This window comes from Ornithorhynchus anatinus, chromosome 20 (genome assembly GCF_004115215.2).
Source record: "Ornithorhynchus anatinus isolate Pmale09 chromosome 20, mOrnAna1.pri.v4, whole genome shotgun sequence".
NCBI lineage: Eukaryota > Metazoa > Chordata > Mammalia > Monotremata > Ornithorhynchidae > Ornithorhynchus > Ornithorhynchus anatinus.
Window position 1 is genome coordinate 8,448,389 of NC_041747.1, and position 12,435 is coordinate 8,460,823.

Below are 12,435 nucleotides of genomic sequence, written 5' to 3' on the forward strand. Positions count from 1 at the left end.
GATAGAGGTCTAGATTTTATCTGTGCGAAGGTTTTCTTATTTTTCACGTCTCAGGGAATATAATTTTTAAAGCATCAGCTTTGCATAAAAATCGAAATGCTTGAGATAATTCCCTGCCTGTACCCTCATTTCACCGTTTCATCACTTGGTCACTAGGCTTCAGAAGAAGTGTCAAAGGCCTTGCAAGCAATGAAGGAAATTCTCTGTGGTACAAATGACAAGGAACCACCAACGGAAGCAGTGGCTCAGTTAGCACAAGAACTGTACAATAGCGGCCTGCTGGAGACCCTGATAGCTGACTTGCAACTAATAGATTTTGAGGTAAGTGGGGTTATCTGTGAAATTAGGAGGTGTGCAGCATTTCAGTGTGTTTGACAGGGTCCTTGAATTGATTTTTATTTTCTAAATTTAACTTACCGCCCAGAAAAAATATTTTTCCCAAGACTAATTTCCACTGAAATCGTTTGGGAAAATAGAAAGATGCAGAATAGTATTTCACAGACAGTGTAATAGAGAAAGTACTTGTATGATTATTAGTAAATTTGGTTGGGGGTGTTGTCAAAGTTAGTCATCTATTATGGATATTTATTACCTAAGCTCAGAAAAAGTGGAAAGAGCCCAGGCTTGGGAGTCAGAGGTTGTGGGTTCTAATCCTGGCTCTGCCATTTGTTTGCTTTGTGACCTTGGGCAAGCCACTTCACTTCTCTGTGCCTCAGTTACCTCATCTGTAAAATGGGGATTAAGATTGTGAGCCCCATATGGGCAACCTGATTACCATGTATCTACCCCAGCACCTAGAATAGTGCTTGGCACAGAGTAAGTGCTTAATTATTAATTAATTGCCATTATTATTATTATAACCTTCCTTGCTTTCCCTCACCCCCCACCCCCCGCCAACCGGAACACACTCTCACCGTTGAACTTCTTGTCCCAGATAATCTGGACTAGGGGTGACAGCTCTTCCCCACCCCAGGAGCTTCAGCAGGCTGAGAGAAGCTTGGCCTAGCCCTAGGGCCCAGGTGAAGCTGGCAAAACCCTTCACTGCTAACAGAGTTTTGTATAGTGGGCTGAAAGTCAACTTGGAATTTCGGGAAGCCTAAGATCCAGTTCATTATTTTAACTAATTATGCAAGGACACTCTAAAATGCTAAATCCCTATTCTGGAAAGTAATATTAGCTGGGTCTACTTATGATTGCTTTGATTTTTTTTCTAGGAACTCCTTAGGTGAAGCACTGTGGAAAAAAAATTCTAAACTCTCTTCACTGTGTTAGGATTCCATCTCCAGTAGCAGAATATTTTTCCTTATCCACAGGGGCCTTACCCTGCCTTTGCATATGTTTGCCAAGGCAATGGAAGAATGTTCTCTTCTATGTGAAATTTGGTTGGAGCTCTAGGGAGTTGCAGTCCTACAGCTCACAGGAACACTGTGTGAAAGCAGTCTGGTGGTATTTCACAGGAAACTATGAAAAGCATCCTCTAGGATCTTTAAGATGATTGATATTCATGGTGTAGTATTAAGCTTCAGTATAGAGTGGTTTAAACTCCAAAAAAGAGTGATTTTAAAATGCATTTTTTCTTTATCTTTTTGTTCTTGAAACTGACAGAAATGACATCATTGTGGCTTTTCCCAGAAGTTGTTCAGTTTTTTTGCTGTTGTTTTTTTTGGCTCCCTAACATCTGCAGCTACGATATAAATAATATTGCAGTGGATTGTTTTCTTTATTCAGGAAAAAAAAAGCTAACTTGCATTCACTTGTGAGCTTGTTGTGGGCAGGGAATGTGTCTGATGTTGTACTGTCCCAAGTGCTTAGTTCAGTGGTTTACACACAGTAAGCACTCAATAAATATTGAATGAATGAACGTATAATTCTACTGACTGTTATATTGTACTCTTTCAAGTGCTTAGGACAGTACTGTGCTCACCATTAGGGCTCAATAAATTCAATTGACTATGGTGACTTCAATTCTGGAAGGTTGGAACCTTATAAAATCTAAAACATTACATAGTACAGGGCCATAATTTTAGTCCTTGAAATTCCAACTGAACTCTGAATTCCATGTGAACTCTGAACTTTCCTCAGTCTCCCAGCCCATCCATTTTTGCCAGTCCATTTTAACAGTGAACACTCGTTGCTGCTCACGTAACCAAACTAAAAGCATTTTCCACTATAATCAAATAAGATGTCATCCATCTAACACAAGTTTCCAGGAAATCCTTACCAGCAGTTTACTTGTAATTTTCTCCCTCATATCAGCCTCAATAATGTTCAGGACCTAGTCTTTGAGTTCGCAGCCTGCTGCTTAGTAGTAGTAATGTTATTTATTGAGCACCTATTGAGTACACTGCACAGTATTAAGCCCAAGATGTGTTCACTGTCCACAAAGAGCTCACAATCTACCGGGGTGACAGACTTTAAAATATTTACATATAGTGGGAAGAGTAGGGGCTAACAGATAGGGAGTTGAATGAATATTTCAGGAGAAAATAGCAGAATACCTCAGGTTGGGCTTCTAGCAAACTGGTTCTCAAACCACTGATTCATCGCTGGAACGATCATTGAATCCTTGGAAATGGCTGACCTAATATAATAGGCTGCTATTTAATTAAATAGGGATTTGGTCAATTCCAGCAATTGTGCAGAAAGCAAACCATTTTCTGGTTTGTTCTCATCGCTGTAATCCATCGCCACACCTCAACCACCTTTTCTGCACTCTAGCTATTGAATTGAGAGACCCTGAACCTTAGGTTCCAGGTGAATATGTTGTAAAATAACAATGCCTACATTACTTTTTAATGGATTCTTAGCCCATTTATAAGACCTTTTGTTTTAGGTTGTTCATTTTTTCCTCCGGGTAACAAAGTGAGACTTATTGTTTCAACAACAAAAATGGGTGATAATTATCAGAGGGGGAAAAGATATCTCTGAAGATAGCAGAATGTATTTTTAGTTTGTGAAAGGACACTATGGAGTGAGTTAAAAACCTGTTCCTTCCCCTCGGGAGTCGGAGAGGATCTCCCGGGAACTGTCCTGAAACTCTCTGCTGAGTCAGTTACACTACCCCCATCTCTCCACTCAGCAATCTGAAATATTTAGGTATCCAAAGAAATTTAGGGCTCGCTTCAGATACAAAGTTGCTACAGAGACTTTGTATTTAACTAGCCTCCAACCGCTTTTTAAAATAGTTGATCCACACCTTATTTGAGAGAAAATTTGGAAGATACAAATGAATTTTTAAAAATATAAAATATGGGAATTGTTTTGGTAAACGTTGGCTTAAACCAACAGTAAGAGCCTACCAGTTTATATTGAGGCTTTTGACCTCAGTGGTTGAGTAATTTTCTCACAAAATGTTGTTAATCTCCTTATGGTCTGCTGCAAAATTGGGTGGGGTGTGGCACCTTGGCAAGAGTTGCCACTAACTCTTAAGCCCGAAGCATAAGGCCAAATTTTTCAGTTCAAGCTTTGGGGCCTTGGAAATGGAGATGTCTTGGGAGTTTCTCATAAATCTAGTAGTCCCCAGCTGTCCTAGAAAGCCAGGTTCATTTGGGCGCCATAAAAGGGACATAGAAATGCGCCCTGCTTGGGTTGTCTTGAGGTATGTGATTCAGAGCCTGAATTGGGATGACCCCTTGGAACTCACCCTGGACCAGAAAAAATCTTGAAAAATCTCCTGGAGCAAATGGGATCTCCCTAAATGATGTCTGTCACCTGATATTGTATTTAGTCTATACTAGACTATAAAGATGTATGATTTTATATCTAGGTGCAGGTGAGCTTGGGGGCCGGGAGAGGGGAGGGAGATTTGAGGGGGCTGGAGACCAATGTTTGCCTTGACATGATCGTTCTCCTGGAGTGTGTATATGCTCTTGCTGCCGTAGACCCTGCTACACACACATTCATGTAAGCACACAACATACACATACTCTGTCTCTCTTGCTCTTGCTCTCCAACTTGATATTCATTATCACTGCCATTGAGAGGGCACTGTACTGGGCTTTACAATAGATGTAAAGGATGTAGTCCCTACCCTTGAGGAGTTTATAATCCAACTGAAACCTAAGGGTCACCACCAGCAGGCACTGTATTATCTACAATAAGATTGAGCAAGTAGGGACTGAATTAATCGATCGTATTAAGCACCTACTTTGTGCAGAGCACTGTCCTAAGTGCTTGGGAAAGTTCGATACAACAGGATTGGTAGACATGTTCCCTGCCTACAATTAGCCTATAGTCTAGAGGGAACTAATATTTGTCTCATTTGATTAGCTGCTGTCACCCCAGAAAGAATGAATTTCAATCAATAGATTATTGATATCTGTGAGAGTTAGGATGCATAAATTGGTGTACATCTTCACTCCAGGTTATGTGAAAAGATCTCAGAGGCTTGCAGGGCCTGTATGATTGACACAGGATCATTTCTTGGAAAAACTGCAGCAGCAAGCAGAAAGAAAGTCCTAAGATCAACAAGTTTTTCATGTCACATGATGGATTTTTCACTGGTCTGCCAGTGGAAGAGCTTTGTAAAGTAATGAGGAGATGCCCTGGCAATAGCTGGAGTGCTGACAGAGAGAGGATCACTGGATGGGTTGAGGAAATGGAAAGGGGTGCACTTCTTGCTTTGCTGAATCATGCCTCATGATGACATCCTTGGGGGAAACAGCTGAGGGGCTTCAGTGCTTCCATAATGGGGTTTATTTGATTGAACAATTGAGAAATCATAGCTGCCTGCGCATAGGTTTCAAGGAAAACTGAATAGGAAAACTTGGAAAAACCAACATTTTGGTTTGCCTAAATCAGATTCTTTAACTGTTTTGCATGGTTCTTTTCCCCCCACCGGCTGTTCACTGATCACCTCTCAGTTTTGTGGAATGACCTTAATATTTGCTACTGCGCTGATGGAAGCACTTAGCATAACCTGGCATGACTTCTGCATCAGCCTTCTCTCCAACCTCCTTGCCTTCTGTTTCACCCTACTTCAGCCAACACTTCACTCTACTGCCTAGATCATTTTTCAGTAAAAAAATTTGGTCCACATCTCCCCACTCAAGAACCTCCAGTTGGTTGCCTATCCACCTCTGCGCCAAACAGAAACTCCTTACCATTGGCCTTAAAGCACTCAATCACCTCAACCCCTCCTACTCTACTTTGCTGATTTCCAACTACAACCCAGCCCTCACGCTTGCTCTTCTGTTGCCAACTTATTCAGTGCACCTCAATTGCGCCTGTCTTGCCATGACCCCTTGCCCGTGTCCTCCTTCTGGCCTGGAATGCTCTCCCCATTCATACTCAATAGACCACCACTATCCCCATGTTCCAAGCCTTATTAAAATCATATCTCCTCCAAAAGGCTTTCTTCGAGTAAGCTCTCATTTCCACTATTCTCAATCCCTTCTCTGCCACCTGTGCACTTGGATCTTTATCCTTGATATTCGCCCCGCAGCACTTACATATCAGTAATTTATTTTAATGTCTGTTGCCCTCTCTAGTCTGTAAGCTCCTGTGGATGGGGAACTGTTTACCAACTCTGCTGTATTGTAGTCTCCCAAGTATTTAGTACAGTGCTCTGCAAACAGTAAGTGCTCAATAAGTACTAGTGATTATAGGAGACATTCTCTGTGCCTTCAAGGACAGCCCAGTGGTGAACTGCAGTAGACAGGCCAGCCTAACTTGTTTCTACCAGGATTGGAATGGTTCCTCTTGAGCAGAGCCTTTGGGAAGATTGGGATTCAAAAAGGTAGATTTGAAAACCACCACAGAAAGTGCAAGTGACAAATGCATCAGCGGAGCAGAACCTAAGCTCATACATGCACTTGGTGTAGCATGGAGCATTGGCTGCATCTATGTCTTTTCAGGCATACTGCCCACATGGGGTGAATCTTGGCTTAGTGGGTCATCTCTGTATATTCATACACTCAGTAAAAGTGTTCATTATGGGAGAAGATTAAAATCCATGACAGTGGGACTTGGCAAACTTTAGGTTTGCAAATCCGTGCCCTTGCCTGGGGTTGCTGACTTTGGGGTTGGGGCCAGGGCATGGGGAGAAGGAGCAGCTGTTCAACCTAGTGCTGCGGTAAGCCAAATACCCTAGCAGGACAGTTTTTTTTTAACTGGGATTGGATGGGAATGGTAAAGCGCAGTTTGTTTATTCTGCATTATCATCTACCCTGCTAGGCTTTCAGTTTCTCTTTTTTTCTTCTGCTCCTTAATATTTCCAGGGCTGCTTCTCTGCCAGAAGTGGCCCCGCCCCCCAGCACTTCTCTCTCTCCTTATCAGTGTGGGGAGGAGGGATGTGAACCCCTGACATGGCTCTCCCATCCCTTGTGGTCCTGAGAGTCCCCACCTGGGTCTACTCTAGTGGTGTCTGCAAGCAGTCAGTAGTATTTATCAAGTACCTATTGTATGCAGAGCACTATATTAAGTGCTTGGGGGAATGCAAGGAGTTTGCAGTCTAGTGGAGAACATAGGCATTAATTTCTGAGGGGCGAGGGGCAAAGAATAGATAACAATTGTATGGAAAGGTCAACTTCCAGCAGATTTCTCCAGCTCACTTCCCGTCACCCCAAACCCAAGTTAAATGCTCAGCTAGTGGAACAGCTGGGAGACTACAATATGAGATGGTAGACACAGAGCCCTGCCCATGAGGAGCTTACAGTCTCCAGTTTACAGCTCTCTTGTGAACCAACATATTTTTCTTCTTTTGCCTTCTCCTACACTTCCTCCCCCAAACTAATCTGTGCATATTCAGCATAAATGATCAGCTCTGTATAATTCTCTTTGAAAAGTGAAAAGAGCAAGAGAGAAGGAAATGTGAAAGAAAAGATCCAATAATCTCTTATCTTTTACATTTGCCTCTATGGCACTCTGTGCATATACAGCTTTTGTCACATTTAATTGGTAAGTTCTCTGGATAGGGATCATCCTACTCTGTTTGGGAGAACTTGGTTTGTTGTAGATGCCTGATAAGTAAGAAATTCCTTAATGTTTTAGCACATCAAGACCACATGTTTTTATTTCCTAACAGGGCAAAAAAGATGTAACCCAGATATTTAACAACATCTTGAGGAGGCAGATTGGCACTAGAAGCCCCACAGTGGAATACATCAGTGCCCACCCTCACATCCTGTTTATGCTTCTTAAAGGGTAGGTATCTGTTTCAAGCTGAGCGTGATTTCCACTGAGAAAATTGGGTTGGAAAGTGTTGGTCTTGAATTTTGTGTGATGTATTTTGCCCCATTTGAAATGTAGCCAAATTCCATTTTTGGAAATGAGTTAGCGTGCGGACCGAAGTGGAACTCTGTTCTCCCTGATCTGTTGTTACCCACTTCCCAGGGCTCCAGCTGTTACATTTTCTGGGCTGTTTTCCTCTTCTTGCCTCTCTTGCTTTGCCCTAGCTTGACCTCCTCTCCAGATTTTGTTTTCCTTCTCCACCCACCTCCGTCATGTGTCCCCATCTTCCACATTCCACCTAGGTGGTTTGGGTCCCTGTCTCCATGTTCCACTCTCCTCCCCTTCCCAAGTCTGTCTGAACCCCCGGGGTACCCCAGAACGAACCCAGCTGGAGGAATATGGGGAAGGGTTGCTCTCCAAATTTTCAGTGCCTCTGACTGTCACATGCCAAGCCTAAGGACACCAAACAGTTTAGCAATTTAATTTGCCAGTGTAAAACCCACTGGACAGTTTTTGCACCCTCTAAAAAGGATCCAGATTTTGGACTTTTTAACTCTAGCTTATGTCTGACTCTAAATAGCATAGGACCTCAACCGTCTCCAGATATTCTGGATCATTTTTGTCCAGAGACTAGAAGTACATGGGAAATAGTAGAAGCAGCACTCTGGGGACCTTGACACTTATTCTAGTGTACCTCCCACGTTCAGAGGGGTCATTGGCCAGAAATATTGCTGGCAGGTCCTGGGTCAATGTGTACATTCCTGGGTCCCAGAGCTTTTGGGCCTGGTGGGTCCCAAATAAACTGTAATAATAATACTAATAAAATCAAAATTGTAGAGCACTTTCACTTTTTCAAAGCACTTTCCACCAGTCTTCTTATTGTGTCCTCACAAATGAGCTGTCTTTCTGTACCTCATAGAGATTATTAGTTCCATTTTGTGAGTAATGAAATTGAGGGCCAGACAGGCAGTGTTGCCTAATAGAAAGAGCGTGGGCATGGGAGTCAGATGATTTAGGTTCTAATCCCAGCTTTTCCATTTGCCTGCTGTGTGACCTTGGACAAGTTATTAAACTTCTCTGTTCATTAGTTTTCTCATCTCTAAAATGGGGATTAAAAACTGTTCCCTCTCTAATTTTGACGCTGAGAGGAACCCCATATGGAACAGGGACTGTGTCTGATCTGATCAGTGTGTATCTAGCAGTCAGTACAGTGTTTGGCACATAATACTTTTTATTGTTGTTGTGGGTTTTTTTGTTTTTGTTTTTTATGGTATTTGTTAAACACTTACCATGTCCTAAGCACTATTGTAAGTGCTGGAGTATATACAAGATATTAAGGTTGGACACAGGCTCTGTCCTGCATGGGGCTCACAATCTTAATCCCCATTTTACAGAAGAGCTAACTGAGGCACAGATAAATTAAGTGACTTGCCCAAAGTCACACAGCAGACAAGTTGGGGAGTTGGGATTAGAACCCAGGTCCTTCTGATTCCCAGACCCATGCATACCATAGTAATAATAATAGTAATGATAATTACTTCTAAGTGGCTTGTCTGAAGTCACACAACAGCCTTGGACAGAGTAGGGACTAGAACCCAAGTCTCCTAAAACTCTGTGACCACACGGGCAAAAATAATGCTACAGGTGATCCAGGGGTCTCAAAAATCCCGGTGCCAACCTGAGAAGCTCCCCAGCACTTCCTTTTTTTTTAAAAAAAAAGTGTATATATATATATATATACACACACATATACACAAACGTATATACGTATATACTTCAAATGCTTTTTATATGGCAGGCACTCTACAGAACACTGGGTTAGATACAAGTTAATCAGATTGGATTCAGCCCAGGCCACCTCTGTGGATGAAGTGGCAAAGATTTCAAAGCTTGTGGCTGGCTTCTAAGCTTATCTCTTGGTCCATAATATCTTTGGGACTCACCTAGGAAGCTATATAGCCAGTCCAGAAACATCCCAGAATTCTCCCCAGCTTTAAGAAGTAATCCAGGTGACCTTGATTCCCACAGAATGGGGATGATCCAGATAATTGTTTTCTGGAATGGGTTTAATAGCAGTGGTATTTGTTGAGCACCTACTGAATGCCTTTTTCTAAGCACTTGGGAAGTACAACAGAGGCACAAGACACATTCCCTGTCCAGAGAATCCAGCCCCTCCTACAGTTTGTTCATTTTTTTTAAGTAGAGGATAGTGTGTGTTAATGTGCCGTAGAAGCATGCTAGAATTGATGTGCCCCAGAGCTGCTATGTTTTTCCACAACCAGAGGCATCAATCTTCTGGTTTAGAATGCTTTGTAATTTAGTGTGCCAATTGTAAATTTTAGTGCACTTACTGTATCTGCTTTTCTCTCTAAATTATTTATCAGGCTTAAGTTTTCATATAGAGTTTGAGTTAGGGAGAATTACATTCTGCTTTACACTTCCCATCTACCTCATGCATAAGTGTTGGGCAGTGAGGCAGCCTTATATTGCTCTAGGTTTTTTTGCGGGGGGGGGTGTTGCTTTTAAGGGCATTTTCTTTAGGGGTTTTACTGAGAATGAGCAAATGGTAACAGAGTCCAGAATCATCCCAGCAGTTGTGCAGTGGAAGGAACCTCCCTGGGAAGAACTGGGCCCGATTCTGCAATAACATCCAGATTTTGCAGCTTGATGAAATCTGGTCTCTTCCAAAATGCTTCATATTTTTACCCAGAAAAACAGGAAATCATGAGGGACCAGCAAAGGAGGCTCAGTGTTCTCTGAATGGCATTGTACACAAAATTTCCAGTCGTCCCTGACATAGTTTGTTCCCGGCAGTAATAACAAAGGTCATTTTTTCACTGCATAATGTGAGCTCTGTTGACAAATGAGAAGATTCCTCCCCATGTCTCCCAGCCAGCTCCTTGGTAACAATCACTCTGGTTGAATTGCTAGTTGAAATCATGGCTCTTAACTTTTGGATTCTCCCTTTCCACTAATCATCTTTCCCTATTTCACCTTTTCTCCCCCCCTCCTTCTTTTTGTCCACCACTTCCTCTCCCAGAGAACCAGCATGGCTTAGTGGAAAGAGCATGGGCCTGGGAGTCAGAGGACTTGGGCTCTAATCCTGGCTCTGTCAATTGCCTGCTGTGTGATCTTAGGCAGGTCACTTAACTTCTCTGTGTTTCAGTTTCTGCATTCATAAAATGGGGATTCACTAACTGTCCTCCCTCCTTTGGGATAGTGACTGTCTCCACCATGATTATCTTCCCCAGTTCTTGGAACAGTGTTTGAACACATAGTAGGTACTTAACAAATGCTATTATTATTTTCATTATTGTTATTCCTTGGCTCCCTTGCAACCCTCTCCTTTCAGTTAGCCTGGCCTTCAGTTTCTCAGGCTTCATCCTCTTACATTATGTCCTTGCCTCAGGCTCAGAAAGGGATCTAGGAATGTCCTGGGCACCTACAGCCATGGTCTTTATGCCTCAAAAAATAGCCCTTCTCATGCCTGGGACCTGGGTGCCTTTTCAGACGCCAAGGAGAGGTCAGTTGCCAGGGGCTGGGGGGAGAGGCATTGTCCTCAAGCTTCCCTCCTGTCTTTCTCCCCTTGCCCCCAACTACATACCTGGTTTGGAGTTTTTGGACATGCCGAACCTCAAATTGCATCTTACACAGTGATCGGATCATCCTTAGAGATAAATATTCCCATCACTCTTCAGAAGACAAATGGTGCTGGGAAATATCTAGTTCCTTAATAGTCAGTCTATTCTTTAGGGGACAGCTACCCTTCTCCCGTGGCTCCAGAGGACACAGTGATGCTCCCTCTGGGTCTGCAGAGGGAAGAGCAGCCTCCCTCCTCTCCCCCCAGATATCATTTCAAAGCAGATCTATGTCTCGTATTAATGGGCAATTCCCGTACTTCCTCTCCTTTCTGTGCTATGTTTGCACTTGGATCTCTACCCTTTAAGCACTTCAGAGTCACTCCACCCTCAGCTCTATAGCCACTTAAGTACATATCCACAGTTTATTTTAATATCTGTCTCCCCCTCTTGACTGTAAGCTCCTTGTGGGCAGGAATCAGGTCTGCCAAATCTGTTATTATCAACCAAGTGCTTAATACAGTGCTCTACACACAGTAAGTACTTAGTAAATATCATTGGCTGATTGAATCAACCTCTGGGAACTGGAAGGATCCACAGTCTCTGGGAACACTTATTCTGAGGATGTCTCAGAAGGTGGCAAAGGGGAGCTGTGGTTGGAATTATGGAGTGTCAGCTCCATTGTCTATGAACAGGCCCACCACAAGCATAAAGGCAGTGCCCTGCTCCACTCCAACCCACATCTTGCCCTACACCCAAATGATAAGCTAACGGGGGGGCGGTCCCCTGGACGTCTCCCTTGGATAAACCAAAGAGGACTGCCATTGGTCGTCTTCTATATTTTATAGTCGGAGAACTGGTTTTGATCAGAATGCAATAGTGGCAGGGCTACAATGCAAATTCTTCTGGGAAGGTGTCATTTTTTTTTGGTATCTAGACATTTCTTTATTATAATCTTTATAGTTTCTAATATAGGGTCAGTAGTAGGTGCTCCATAAATATTAACTGATGGTATTTAATAAATTGCTGTGAAAATGCAGCACCAAGAAAGAAACAAGAGTCTCCCTTTAAGTCTCCACCAACATGCTCTTTTTCCTCCTGCTTTTGGAAGTTTGCCTTTATTGAAAACAACAATGATCTTAAAATGAAGAATGCACAATTTTTTTTCCAAGTACTGTGTTGCCCAAGGTTTTACCAGTAGGTTGTAGTGACTGACACAACAGCTTGAGGTTTGATTTGTTTTACGTATATCATTGTCCATTAAATCAGCTGCTCCAGCTGATGCTCTGAAATATGCAATTTTGGTATACACTTCTAAATGGAAAAATTCCCAGCGATTTTGTAAGGCCTGCTCAATTACAGTACAGATGGTACTTTGTGGATATCCTCTTTTTACCCTGCCAGTACAAATTATCTCTCCAGCAAAACCGCCATCTAAGAAAGCACTCTTCAGAGGACTGAGGGATTTATATTTATGTGGAGGAAATGTCTTTGTGAGCCTTTATGGTATTTATGCAAGAGAGATATTAAATTGTTTGTGTGGAGAGGGGGATGGGAGAATCTACCCCAGCTCTTAGAATAGTGCTTGATACATAGTAAGTACTTAATAAATGGAATCACAATAATTTAACAGAGGAACTTTGTTGTATCAGTTTTTGTTCATGTGCTCTTTGGATACTCTGCTCAC

General features: G+C 42.5%; 1 protein-coding gene across 8 annotated transcripts in view; it reads left to right on the top strand.

The window, feature by feature from the left end:
* The window catches only part of CAB39L (calcium binding protein 39 like), an 85,565-nt gene that overhangs the window by 50,951 nt on the left and 22,179 nt on the right, over nt 1-12,435 (top strand). For all 8 annotated transcript variants that reach the window (XM_039914966.1, XM_029048007.2, XM_039914967.1 and 5 more), the window contains 2 exons: nt 157-321; nt 7,025-7,143. In XM_039914966.1, coding sequence (XP_039770900.1) covers nt 157-321; nt 7,025-7,143 — 284 coding nt within the window. The remainder of the gene's footprint in view (nt 1-156; nt 322-7,024; nt 7,144-12,435) is intronic.